Genomic DNA, 13,338 nt, shown 5'->3' with positions numbered 1-13,338 from the left:
TCACAGCGATGAACCCCCAATATTGTAAAGCTTGCTGGGACTTCTCGAATAGTGAACTTGATGCAGTCGCAAACCTGTAGCTGTTGTGCGTGTTGAGGCTTCTGTCGCGTGCAGATTCGTCACCCGGCGGGAAGATCGAGGATATTCAGGGGTTCGTGTATCCGTAGGAATTTGGCTTTTTGTAAGTTTGGAGGAAGGCAAACAGGGTGGGATGCTTTCTCAATCTTTATTTTTTCCTGGAGGGGCGGGAAAGAATGCGGGCGACGGTCACAGGCCAAACATGGAACCCCCCGATTATTCAGGTACAGCCTGGGCACGACCTGGGCGATTCAGTGCTACCAACCCCACGTCATTCCTTGAAGATCCACAGCCAAACGACAGCCAAGGCCCGGAGCCACAGCCGGGCCAGCCATTTCCAGGAACGCACCGGTACCGCGAGAAGGTTCCGGATTCGGTGATGGAAACGGTCCTGGGTGCCGGTCATTGTCAAGGGTTCATTCACTCCGTCATTCAGATTGCATCCAGGGTTGATGACACGCCGCGCATTGTTCACGCGTAAAGTGGTTTTGGGAATGGTCCATGCCATTAGTTATACATCAAAAACCAGCGACGCCTCTGTCCCGTTCCGCCCTATTTCCCTTATATTCGCCTACGAATAGTTTCGAAAATAAGTAGAAGTTAAAGAAAGACTAGAGACGAGGGAGACGCCTAGAGATAGGGGGCAGGTACAGAGACGGGGGGCGTGCTTAGAGATAATAGAAAAACTAAGGACGGATATGCTAATGGAAGTAGTAGACCTGTGTAGTAGAGTTGTGTGGTAAACTTATATAGTGAATGGCCGGTTTTCATTATTGTTACATGGTGTTTACATATGGGTATCGCATGCAAATATTCTACAATTGGTGTACATAGTATGTGTGTTTGTGGGGAGATGTTACAAGGCTATTCAAGCAGCCGCCGCAAGAGCTCTCTTGGCAGCCTTAGCCGCTTTCTTAGCACCCTTCATGCTCTTGCGAGGGCGGCTCTTTATCACCTTCTTGGGGGACTTATTCAGAAGCCAAGCGTTCATCGGCAGACGAGTGCCAACGAACCTGCCCTCAGGCGTCCAGACCTCAACGACGGGCCAATTGGGCTCATCAAGGCTCCGGGCGGGTTTCGCGGCCATCTCCTCCTTCTTCTTTAGCTTCTCGGCCGTCTTCTTCAGCCTATCGACCTGGAGGAGACCGGCCTGGTTGATCGATGCCGCTTCCATCTTGGCGAAACCATTCTCAGGCTCAGGCTCATCCTCATCCTCAGGTTCAGGCTCAGGTTCCTCGATAAAGGACGGCGCGCAGCCGGCAAACATATCCTTGGTCCGAACCTGCGCCACGATCTCGACCCATCCGCACCCCTCGATGAGGATGTCGGTGGCCACCACGCGCCAGGGGAGGTCCTCGACCTTTCTGCGGCCGACGTCCTTGCGAGTGAGGGGGCCGGCGCGCTCCTTTGTTACGTCGTACTTGAGCTCAAAGGAGCCCGCGAGCTTAAGCTTCTCCGCGAGTCCGGGGGCGGCGATGTTGGGCACGCGGTCGGATTCCCTCGTCTGCTGCTGGAACTCGATGGCCTTCTCGGTGGAAGTCGCGTGTTCGGGGATAGGGGTGAAGTTGTAGGCGAGGAAGACGAGGTCCGGCGTGGTGGGTGTGATGCGAATCAGGCTCCCGAGCAGGAGGGACTGGCCGGGCTTGAGGGACTGCTGCTCGGGCTTGATTCGGTGGTGCATGATGAGATCTTTATGGTGCTCGGGTTTGACGTATCTCTCGAGATCCGATCGAGCCACTCCAGGTAGGTCAATTAACTCGCCCTTGCCGTTACCAAAGGGGATCCGGATAGGAGAAGCCGTCGTGCCTGGAAGAGAAGAGACCGTAGGCATCTCCGGATAATCTATTTCGGGACGAGCAGGAGGCAGTAAAGCATCCACTTCGAAACGATCTGAATCGTTCTCAAAGCTGCCTCTCGCGGCATAATGGGCGCCGTCGCTATCCTCCTCCTTTGCAAACAAGGAGATCTGCACAGGGTTCTTTGAAGGGAGAGATGCCGAGGTGCCCTTTGGAAATACCGAGTCAAACAGCTGACTCTTTCCAACATTGACCTTGCCGACCATCCAGCCCGCACCGCCACGCTGATAAATCTCCTCTTTGAGCGTCTTGGTCCACCAGCCTCGCTGGGCGCTGACACACTTGACGTTGCCCAGTCTGATAAGCTGTCCAAATTTGCCTAGCGACCGGCGCAGAACCTCTCTCAGGTACGGCATGAGCGAGTCCACCTGCTCCTTCTTCGGCGCCAGCAAATCTGACCGTGTGATTATGAAGCTCATGTCGAACTTTCGGTCCTTGAAGTACCTCCCAGCCCTGTTCCTACGGTTCTTATGCTTCAAGTTGGCGTCGAGGACCTGGTGCAGCTTCGGAATGAACGACATTGGGAAGTCGGCGGCGTCAATTACGTGGTAGATGTGGTTATTCTTGAAGGGGGACTCCTCGATCGTCTCACGCAGGGCGTCGACCGTCGGATGGTAGATTGGCTCTCCGGCGTGGTGGTGCACCAACTTGTGGCATCGATCGCAGAGCGGTACTCTCTTTGGTTTGAGACCTGGTGCTGTTGCAATTTGTCAGTAACTACGGTAGACGCAGCACAACAGTAGAATACGCACTTGTCACGTCCGGACCCAGTTCCTCCCCAAAACGCAGCGACTTCGGGTCCAGGCCAAGTTCAGCAAGCTGCTCCTCGCTCATGTTCTGCAGGACCTCATCAATGACCTTGTCTTCCTCCCGTGCCTCCACTTCCGCATCTTCCATGCTACCCTTGGGCGCGAGATACTCTTTCACGGCTTTTCTGCTCAGGTCGTAGTACCCAGCATGCCCGGCCTCCGTCGTTTGGCTCAATGCGCCGCAGCCACTACATGACAGCGGAAGGGTTCTCCGTGGGATCTTGGTTGGTTCGTCAGCAGGAGGCAACGGGGCCGTCGCTGCTGGCTCGGATATCGTAGTCGCCTCGACGTGCATCCAGCGTCGCTGTCTGTAGGGAATGTTGCGATGCGCATCACCAGCCGGCGCAAAGCAAGGTCGCGCAGACGCGGTGGTGAGCGATGGGCAGAGGTAGACCGGGACTTCACCCAAGACGGCCCGGTCTCCAATGCTCATGGCACTCCTGAGCCATCTCGACGATAATGCGCGATGCATCGTTGCAAAGGCATCAAGAGAATGTAGTAAGTTAGGTTCCAGCTTCAGGACTTTTGGGGGTCCTTGTAGCTTTACTACTGAACAAGCACCTAGGAAATTCTAGAAATTTTGGGGGACGATCAACGCCCGAGCTGCACCGATAAAAGTTCCAACACTCCTTATCGCCGGACAATCATTTGCCCCCGTCCCGAAAAGTCCAAGGGTCGCGGGCAATTTTCAGACTCCCGACCGCGCGACTGACATCGAGAAAGTGCTTGGTGTGAAGTGCAGTTTCGAGATACCCCCCAAGAGACTACCGCCCAAGATGACTCGTGTAGGAGCGAGATGGCACGCTCTGAGAGCTGTAGGTTCCTTTAAGCCATTGAAATGTTTATGACGAATTGAGAAAAGCTAACTTTTGGTGAACAGAAGGTACTTACATCCCGCTCGAGACCTACACCCCCCGATGTAGCTCCCAGGAGTAGCTTCAATTGACACCTGCCAGATCCTCAACATCCGCTACGGCCTCGGTGCCGCAAAACTCCCTCCAAATGTCACGAGGATACATATGGAGTTCGCCAGGCGCGTAGATGGCGGCCACTTCGGACCCAAGTTCGTCTCCCTCCTCTACCAGAGCTTCACCACCTCTCTTCAAGGAACACCAAACTAACCATCTCTTTTCCAATCTTCCACAGAAAATTCTGGCGCGACATGCTCCCCCGCCTAAAATACTACAACCCCGCCGTCCCCATGATCGTAAACCGCAAAAACAACAACGAAGGCGCAGCAATCATGTCCGTCTACTTCTCCACCTCAGGCGAACCCCTCGAACCCTCCACCCTCCCGCAACCCCCCTCCTCGGCAATCGACAACTCCAAAGCGCCCGCACCCCTCGAAGGCCTCGAGCGCGTCGTCAAAATCGACATGAAGAACAAGCACTCGGAAGAAATCTACGAACACTTCCTCCAAGAGACCAAGGCCGAGGCCGTGCTTCCCGGTCCCGAGGACGAGGCGGATATGAAGGCCGCCGAGGAGCTGAGGATCAAGGGCGAAAAGGACCGGAAGCGGGTGGCCAAGATCCTCGAGGAGGAGAGGAGGGAGAAGGCTATGCTTGCCAGGGCGCGTGCTGAGGCGAACTAATGATGCTAAAAGGGGGCGGAGGGGGGGAGCAGAAGACCAAAAGCTTATGTACGAGGGCGGGCGTGGAGAAGAAACCGAAAAAAGTGTACGAATATCCTGTACAAAATGTACCAAAAAGAATCTCTGCAGAACGGGAAATGCTCTGAGCCGTACCACGACCAGTCTACTGGCTTGTTGGGCTACTGGACCAAGTCCTGGTCAAGATTACAAACGCTAGTTCAAGAGACACAGAATGATGAGTTGTGGTTGGAAACCGAATGAAATCCTTTCCATTAAGACTACCCATGGACTCGTGCCTATGTTCATCCAAAACCTTGACGCCGCCCACCGCCCAAGAAAGACCAACAAGCTGTAGGTCATTGTGAATCTACCAACCATACCATCTAGATGCATGCTGCTACCCTTTGCAGGGCTGCGGTTTGTCTTTCTGTTAACTCCGATATCGATGCTCCCTGTAGCTCATTTGACACATGATGCGCTTATTTCAAACCAAAGCCTTCGCTCTCGTGCACGGCGGTCCATAACATATGCTCCAGTCTCTCCCTCGACCCATAACGACGCAGGGCCAGCATGTTGAAGCAGGTTCGAGCGATGGGATACCTGTTCTCGTCATCGCCTAGACATGTAATCTTGATTGGGAGAAGAGCAGCACCCATGGCTGGCACTCTGTCGGTACCGGTAATGAAGGAGAGAAGCTTCCTCTGCTCATCAGGAGTTGCATTCTTGAAGGCATCCCAGAACCATCCTATGACTGGCTCTACCCCATCAGGGTTCTTCGAACCCCAGTTGTCGTACTCAGCCACGCCCCTCAGGGCGTCCACGTCGAGTGCCGTATCTGAGCCACGAACAAGCAATTCAATCTCCTCGGGTCGAAACAGCGACAGCGCGTTGCCGCCACACACAGTGTAAAACCCACGTTTGAAGGGCTCAAACTGTCGGGCGACCGCCGTTTCAAGTAGGTACCTGACGTATAGTGTGACGTACTCTGCTCTGTTTGCATTCGTGACTGACTTCCTCTCTCCTCCCGAACACAGTGGGACCTGCATCACAGTTCCGTACTTCTCAATGTCCACAACAAAGTCCAGCTGGAAAGTCGTCTCAACGTCACCGTCAAACTCAAGAAGCTGTTTGAGGCCACTCGCTAAACGCGGGCGATACTCTGCTAGGTCTTCTAGCGTGTAGTTCATGGTTGGCCGAGGATGGGCAGATGAACCTGACGACGAGCTAGGGGCGGAAGCAAGAAGCTTTCGGAAGGCGAAAGGCGGCAGCGCCACGTCGAGAATGGTGGAGTTGTATATGGCCAGACCCATTACAACGCCAACCAGGAAGAATTGGTCAGATGTCTCGAAGGCGTTAGGGTTGAAGTAGCAGAATTGAGAGTCCTCGTCGTAGATAAACATCCCTATAATGTGGTGTTAGAAACAGACTCAGACCTGACGCAGACCGATACGTACCATGCTCGGGGTTGAACACCTCACGCACGAGGAGAAGAAACCATTCTTTCTTCAAGCCACCTGCGTCGAGCCCCTCCTCGCCTTTGAAAACGATGCGTAACCCCTTCTTGATGTCTTCGCTCCCGCTTCCAATGACTTCGCTCACAGCCTTCAAACTGTCGTCAACCAGGCACTCCCTTCGAACATCAAGCACCAAGAACTGCGTAACGTTCCTCCTTGTCATGATGCTATCGAAGAAGGCATCCCGCGCCTTGGTCATCTGTTGTCTCCGTGCGTCATGCTCCAGGATCTGGGACTTGGCCCACATGCTCAGCAAGAATGGATACTGGCAGAATGAGAACTTTCCCCTCTTTGATTCCCATGCTTCGAACTCGGCTACCAAGTCGGTGTAGTCAATCATGGTGTTGTAAAAGTCACTCGTAGGGATGATTTGTCCATGTGCCTGTATACCCCCTCTGTGAGTACTGCTACTCATGTTTCCCATCTGATCCGGTCGCCGAATGTGCGTCATATTATTTGCCGCAAATACTAGAGAGAGAACTCTGGCGGCGGCCCGGATTTGCCAGTCTTCATTATATACCATCTTTTTCTGTTGCTCCTTCTGTTGCTTTGAGGAACTACGCTGCGTTCCTAGCGCTGCGTGCAGCGAGGCTGCTGAATGACCGGCACTCATGTTCGGAATCAGCCCGGCTGTTATGTCCACTCTGACCTCGTGTTTCTTCTCATTCTGGCGAATGAGTCTGTAAGTTAGGAAACCAGCGGCAAGGTCCTTGATCTTGATGAATCTAGCCTCGGAATACCGCGCGAACCAAGTAGTTAAGTGGTTTTGGCATGAAGTCGATGAATTCGAAATCAAGCCCAGGATTCGCTTGATAATGACGGAGTGTTGACCAGATACGGGACCGGTTTTCAAGGTTGATCTGTCTTCCCTAATAATCTCGTCGCGTTTCAGCGACGGACGTCTGCCATTGTTTCCTCGGCCTTGGAAGGCATTCGACTCTCCGTAGAGCAGCGGGTTCTCCAAGATGATGAGAAGATATCTCAGGTCTTCTGGATCAGTCATCGGCCGCCCAGGACGCTTGAGTAGTGTTTCGATGGCTTTCAATAGGGTCCTGTGGGTGTGGTCTTGGCCGAAGAGTAATTGGGACTCGATGGCCCGGAGCTCTGTTGCTGATAGCGGGTCTGCCTCTGAATCTCGGGTCATCTCTTCATAAATGGACATCCAGGATTCCGCAGCATTGATCACCGATCTGTACCACTCCGTAACTTGATTCCATTCCACCTGCGGCGAGCGAGACGTGATGAAAGAAGGGGCATCCTCCATCCGCTGGGAAGCCGATCGCTTGTGGCGTGTCCCTCCCTGACTTTGGTTCCCAGTCCACCACGTCCCGTTCTCGGCGAAGTCACCGAGCAACAGAAGCTTAGGATCGAGATCACATACGGGAGATTCGGAATGTTGCTCTGCGAACTTGGGCTCGGGCCTGGGGATTGGCGGCCGCCGTGATGCCGACTCACTCCCTGAGCGAGTGGCTACGACAGGCCGACGAGAAAGGAACGAAGAGTTGACGCAGTGAAATGAACTGAAGCAGGTGGTAATGTAGTCTTCCAGCGGCCTGAATATCCTCTTCGGATCATCGGCATCAAGGAACCTGGGGCCCGCCGGCCGCGGAGCACTGGCGTCTGCCGTGAGCTGGCGCATGGTGGGCCTCTCGGGGTAAGAAGACGAAAATGACCGGGCTGTCGGGGGCAGGCGCAGCGGATGCACGTTGGGATTTTGGCGGAGCGTAGGCTGCTCGGGGAAGAGGTAGCCAGAGCCATTACCTTGGCTTCTCTCCCGCCTGTGCTGTGGGCCTCCTGTCGTTCTCGAAGTGCAAGGCCGTTCACTCTGTTCCCGAAACGGACTGGGGGTTGCGTGCCTCTCGGCGACGACCTCGCGATGCTCATCTTCTGAGCTCGAGGACCTCCTAATCGCCCTCGCTAGATGTGCATGGATGGATTGCCGGATCAGTCTCTTGGTCTGGTCGAGTGAGATGGGCCTGGTCTCGTATCGTTCCGCCGGGCGTGTGGTCTGTTTCTGAGGCGACGTCGACTCTTGGGACGGGCGCTGTAGCCATTTGGGGCCGCTATTGGATCTGGCCGGTAGCTGGTCCGGGTGGATGTCATTGATGGTGACACAGACTGTGCACTTGAAGACCTTCAGCTCGCGTGGCCAGCGCACGAGAGAGCCGCAGGTCATGCAATTGCCAGTTGCAAAGTCCCTGCTGCCACCACTGGTGCCTCCCCTCTTGTGTGTAGTGTTATTGTTGCCGGGCGGCTTCGTCATGACGGGCGCATCGTCTTCGGAATCGGTGTCATGAGAGGTGTCGGGGCGCTTCTTCTTGCTGGAGAATAGCGAAGGAAATGGGTGGCTCATGGAGCGGGAATGTGTCGGACGGCGCGGGCGTCTTGGGTGGAAATCGGATTCGGAAGAGCTCGAGTCGGCATGGAGGTGGGAGTTATCCAAAATCACATAGCTGTCGGGCAGTCGTCCCAGCTGGCCAGGTGGTGCAGTGTGCGAGGGGCTGTGTATTCGGGAGACAAGGTCGGCGGAAGTTTGACGGAGAGTAGGAGGGCGAGGAGGTGGAGCATGACGTTGCGACGACCAAGGAGCCATGTTTGCGAGCGATGCCGTCTAAACTCTGCGACAACAGCAAGGGCACCTGGCCAGCTTGGTCTGCAAGCAGCAAATCGGCATGGAGAAATGAGGATGTACAAGAAGGCAAGGTTAGGTTTTCCTCACGGTCTGTCCTTTCTCTCTTTCTCTCTTTCGAAATGGTTTCTGCCACGCGCCCAGGGAAGGTAGTTGAAGTAAAAGTGAGACGATGAAAGACGAGGGGGGTGGGAAAGTAAGGTGCGGCTGGAAGTGGGAGGGAGAGAGGGGAGAGCCTGCACTTTGAATTGAGTTGAAGGCGTGTCTCGTCCAACAAGTGTGGATGTAAGTCAAAGGGACGAGACAGGACACGGCATGACACTTGCTGCAGGAGAGGACAGGCTTCACGATGCAGGTAGTAATAATAAGGCGCGCAAAGAGGAAGTGTCCGACGCACCCATGCTGGGATTATGCTGTTGTGATAGGTTCTAGCTGTAGAATGCTGCAGTACGAACATAACAAGAGGCCATAGAGCTAGAGCAACGCCGACAAGGCGGAGGGCCCAGCAGTTGGGAACCTCGATACCACAGATTAAGTGTGGACTAAGTGAAAGTGACAACGGCTTCGTTGTTTTTGTTATGGTTATGGTGTCAATAGGTCAGCTACGGTACTTGGAGCTTGGTGTGCTTAGGTCCGGCTGGAGGTAGTGCAATTGACCGTCTTTAGTGTCCCAGCCGACAATTTGCGCCGAGCACACGCACATACACACATACATGAGAAGAGGTATCAGACGACGGTACGGACATGTAAAGGGCATGCGGAGGTGATGGTCTTTGAACTGAGCGCCGCGCTGTGCGTTCCTCCAGAAATCCATCCTGGCCACAGGCCACAGTACTACGTAAGAGAGACTGAGAGATTGTGTGCTGGGACACGACTTCGACTCGAGCTCGGTCGAGGGAGGGAATTAAAACTGAACAATGTAACGGCAGCAGTGTCCCGAACCAAGACATTCCCTAATAATTATGCCAGGTTCCATGTTTTCTCATCTCAATCTTGTCAGGTCTCGTATTCGACAGTCGACGCTGGGAGCACATGGAGCCGAGAGCGAATCAGCAGGCTGCGTATGTCAGGGCAAACATATTAGTACACCAAAAGTGATTAAACTGCTGATCCCTGGTGAAGCGCCGGGTGGCTGACTGAGTGCCCTTTCAAGTTTCCCACAGATTCGTATCTCTCTCTCTCTCTGACATTGATGCCGAATAGTAACGTTCTAGAGAAGAAACGAGTTTACAGTTATACTCCGATACACGGTTCACTGCTCCTTACCTGACTTGCAGGTAGGTTTGTACTTGTGTCAAAAGATGAAGGTGGCCAGCTTCCATGTCTAAACATTGTACTACATATCAGCATGAACCTAAGGTAAGGTACCTTGATGCATGAACTGCTAAAGAGCCTGCTGTAATTAAGGTCCCAGAAACGTCAAACATGATCAGCCACGCTGTCAATCTAACATAAGGTAACAGAATCATCAGCCTGGACAGCTGTGGGGTGACATGAAATGTTGCAATTTCCTAACGACAACCCCTGCTTTAAATGTTTTTTATTGAGGGATGGATAACAGAGGCGTATTTTAAGGGTCCTGGGCTGAGTGCCTGAAGCAGGGGGCCCTTTTTGCCGGGTCAGCACTCAGCTCCAGACTCCAGTGTAACCCAAGTCGCCAAACCAAACAAAACCAAGCCGACCGCGGCTGTGAGAATCCCTGCAGGGGAACACTCCAGTCTCCAGCGTGCATGCCCTCCCGCTCTTGCCCTGCCTTAGCACACCACTCAAGCTGCAGCTAGCGGTCCAAGGTCGCACTTCCCCGAGACCGGCACTCGGCGGGGGGAACTTCGGGAGACGGATAGTTTGTTCCTTCCTGTGTTCCACTCCGTACCTACCTAGGTAAGCACGTAAGGTAGGTACCTGAGGTAGGTCCCAATCCAACCAGGTCGTTTCCTTCCGAGTCCCGTCGGTGCCATCCAGCGCCAAGCCCGGCGACCTTAACTTCGAATGTGGGGGAAGGAAGTAATCGCGGATCCCCGTTTCGTCAATGACAAGCACCTGCCATTGGATCTTTGCTCCAGGCCTTTGCTGTTGCACACTTGCATCTTCATCAACCTTACACTACCCTCGACCTTCACCACGCAGCTTCCGCAGATGACAACTGGCACAACACACCGCCTCGGCCGTTTCAGCATCTCGTTGCATCCATGACACGCCCTCAAACCCGACTCTTCAACCTCGCTGTCCATGCCCGGACAACCGGGATCCCCCAAGCTCCACTCGGAGGAAGCTTCAAGCTCCGGTCCTGACCGCCGCCGTGACGTCAATTCTTGCCTTGTCCGTTCTCGTGGGCTACCTTACACACAATGTCTGCGCATTCGGACCCACAAGCGATCAAGCGCAGCGCAGCATTGGCTGGTGCCCGTAGCCGTGGTCGTTGTCCTCTTCAAAAGCTGTTTCTTGAACCTGACCAGATTGTTCTCCTGACCAATGGCATGGACCACTTGCCTACGGACGGATCGGTGAAGGGAACCTGAATGAGAAGACAGCAAGAGCCAGGATAGCATTTTGTCCTGCTTCTAGCCGTCACTCTATCAATCGATAGTATGCAAGCTGCCAAAATGTCAGCAACCTTGAGGCATTGGGTGCTTACTATTGGTCGTATGTCGCTCGCTTATTGTCTCTCTGCTGACGACTCTAGATCAATGCATCATACAAAGGAAATATGTGGGTGTTTGCGAACATTGTCATATTCTCATTCGTCATAACATATGAACAGCTACCTGGTTATGGCTTCGCTCCATACATCTACAGCATCTGCGCAAATTGCGGCGATACCGAGAATTGGCAGTTGATAAACTTGATCGTATCGTTGCACCAGTTGGCCTCCTTTGTTCCGGTGCCGACCATTCTTGCCTTGTCCGATGCCTTGGCGCCCTTCTTAAGCGTGCCCTGCAATGTGCTCTCGAAATCGCCCTTCACAATTGTAAGGTCTCCCTCCAGCTCTGCCAGCACCTCGCCGCTTTCGCTTCGGAGCTCGAACTTGCTTATGCCGTGGTTGATCTCCAACGGGCTGGGGTTGTACACCTTCATGGTGTTGACGAAACCACCGCCACGCTCCGCAGAGTTGACCTGCGCGATCTTGGGGCCGCCCATGCCAACGATGGGCACATCCTTTGCGTATTTGACCTTGGCCGACAGGCCGAGCGCCTTGATTGTGCAGTCGCCGTTGTCAAGTCGCAACACCAAGCTCTCGTCGCACATGATGGCTTTGACGAACGCCATGAAGGCGTTGCGGTCGAGGATCTTGATGAGCTGGTCCTTGACGACAACCTCCGTACCGCCAGACTTGGTCTTGACTTCCGGAAGATCCAGCTTGCCAAAGCAGCCGCCGTTAAACATCATGTCGACGGTCATCGGTGCCATTGTCGCGCCCATGGGTCCGGTGCCTGTGACCCTGCTCACGATTCCCATGACAAAAGTGCTGTAATTCGCACAGCAGTCAGATTATGACACAGAATGCCACCAATTGCATGCGCAGGAATGACTTACTCAGCCGTGGGCTGCGAGATCTTGATGTGCTCCACCTCCAGCTTGGAGCGGTTGAGAATGGCCTGGGTGATGGCGTCCATTTTGGCTAGTGTGCTGATTTGTGGAAGCGCTAGAGGAGTGGTGACGTTCAGTAAGCTAGTTTGGGTTTTGTTATAAGTGAGATTTGGTTATTGCAGTTGAAGTTGATTGATGAGATGATAGGAAAAGCAAGGTGAGGAGCATTGGGTTTTATACACGCTCGCCATCTCGTCCAATATCCTGGTCATCACAACCCAGATATGGCCTCACTGTCGTCACAACGAACACATGCAGCTTGAGCTGCCATGCCATGTGCTATTGAGCTGCCACAACTGCCTCGGAACCTGAGTCTCGTCTCCAACAGAACCCACCGCCACAACACAGTTCGCATAGCTCTTCGCATAGCTTGCTACCCTGCCACACCCCGTCCAAAACTTGACAAGGCCTCAGGGGGTTTAGAACGGCCAGTCCATCAGACGAAGAATGGTTGCTATTCGGTGAGCCCAACACTTCGGATAACACCCCTGCGTGTATGACAGATCGATCAACCCACCGATCCTCCTCTACCTGGGGTCTTGTCCCCCCTCCTCAAAACGGCAATTCCCTGTGCGGTGAAACACCCATGGAGTGCGAGGGTTTTCATCACAGCTCAGAAGCAGGAGCCAGCTCACGCACACAACGCAACGCACCCGCACCCGCATTCGCACAGCTTTTTTCGACGGCGGATCCCGCAATGCGAGTGAATGCTTCTTATTTGGTTCCCATTTCGCTTGGACGTCCCGTTTCGGGAAGCATTGAGCGCTTACCTGCCCTTCTATCCCCCCCACCTTCAACTCAAAAGAAATAGTGGAAGAGAGTCCGGGGACGAGACCTGCGCCGGGCTGGCGGCACGTAGAGTCTCAGTCTCAGCCTCAGCTCTTTCTCTCTCTCTATCTCGCATACTTGACTTTATTCTTTCCCGACCCGCATGTGTCAGCGACGCAACATCTGCCAGCCAGATCCCTTCCTGTTGTCACGTTCCAGAAAGTACTCGAACCTAAGTGGATAAAGAGGGCGCTGTGAACGCTGCCCACCTCGCTGATACCTCCCCGAGGCTGACTCGAAATGTTTACGTTAGGGGAAAAGGAGTCAGCCAAGAGGGTTAAAACACGTTTTGCAGATTAATGCTTGAAAGCTGCTAATGCGGGGAGTGGGTAAAGCATCAATCTCGGTACGCAACGTTGGGAAGAAAGAAGGTGAAGTTTGGCATGTGCTCTAGTCTTTTCACCGAGGGACGTTTGGTGTGGAGGTGAACGAGAAGAAGGTGCGG

At 53.9% G+C, this 13,338-nt stretch overlaps 6 protein-coding genes across 6 annotated transcripts; 2 read left to right on the top strand and 4 right to left on the bottom strand.

Annotated features, from left to right (window-relative positions):
• Positions 1–211: 211 nt before the first annotated feature.
• Positions 212–559, top strand: CTAM01_02350 (uncharacterized protein; the record flags this gene model as incomplete). The annotated part of the gene is made up of 1 exon (XM_060518389.1): positions 212–559. The coding sequence occupies one exon, from the start codon at positions 212–214 to the stop codon at positions 557–559; it is 348 nt and encodes a 115-aa protein (XP_060387022.1).
• A 387-nt stretch (positions 560–946) lies between these two features.
• Positions 947–3,215, bottom strand: CTAM01_02349 (uncharacterized protein; the record flags this gene model as incomplete). The annotated part of the gene is made up of 2 exons (XM_060518388.1): positions 947–2,631; positions 2,687–3,215. The coding sequence occupies 2 exons, from the start codon at positions 3,213–3,215 to the stop codon at positions 947–949; spliced, it is 2,214 nt and encodes a 737-aa protein (XP_060387021.1).
• Positions 3,216–3,519: 304 nt separating this feature from the next.
• CTAM01_02348 (uncharacterized protein) lies at positions 3,520–4,334 on the top strand (the record flags this gene model as incomplete). Its single annotated transcript, XM_060518387.1, has 3 exons — positions 3,520–3,558; positions 3,700–3,806; positions 3,890–4,334. 3 exons carry the CDS (start codon positions 3,520–3,522, stop codon positions 4,332–4,334), a joined length of 591 nt encoding a protein of 196 aa, XP_060387020.1.
• Positions 4,335–4,813: 479 nt separating this feature from the next.
• CTAM01_02347 (HECT-domain-containing protein) lies at positions 4,814–8,441 on the bottom strand (the record flags this gene model as incomplete). Its single annotated transcript, XM_060518386.1, has 2 exons — positions 4,814–5,736; positions 5,789–8,441. The coding sequence occupies 2 exons, from the start codon at positions 8,439–8,441 to the stop codon at positions 4,814–4,816; spliced, it is 3,576 nt and encodes a 1,191-aa protein (XP_060387019.1).
• Positions 8,442–11,267: 2,826 nt separating this feature from the next.
• CTAM01_02346 (uncharacterized protein) lies at positions 11,268–12,091 on the bottom strand (the record flags this gene model as incomplete). The annotated part of the gene is made up of 2 exons (XM_060518385.1): positions 11,268–11,943; positions 12,012–12,091. The coding sequence occupies 2 exons, from the start codon at positions 12,089–12,091 to the stop codon at positions 11,268–11,270; spliced, it is 756 nt and encodes a 251-aa protein (XP_060387018.1).
• A 253-nt stretch (positions 12,092–12,344) lies between these two features.
• On the bottom strand, positions 12,345–12,569 carry CTAM01_02345 (uncharacterized protein; the record flags this gene model as incomplete). Its single annotated transcript, XM_060518384.1, has 1 exon — positions 12,345–12,569. A coding segment is annotated over one exon (225 nt), but the record flags the coding sequence as incomplete, so codon positions are not given.
• Between the last annotated feature and the right edge of the window lie 769 nt (positions 12,570–13,338).

This window comes from Colletotrichum tamarilloi (assembly GCF_030869305.1).
Source record: "Colletotrichum tamarilloi strain Tom-12 chromosome Unknown Scaffold_5.1, whole genome shotgun sequence".
Lineage (NCBI taxonomy): Eukaryota > Fungi > Ascomycota > Sordariomycetes > Glomerellales > Glomerellaceae > Colletotrichum > Colletotrichum tamarilloi.
This window is presented reverse-complemented; position numbering and strand designations above follow the sequence as displayed.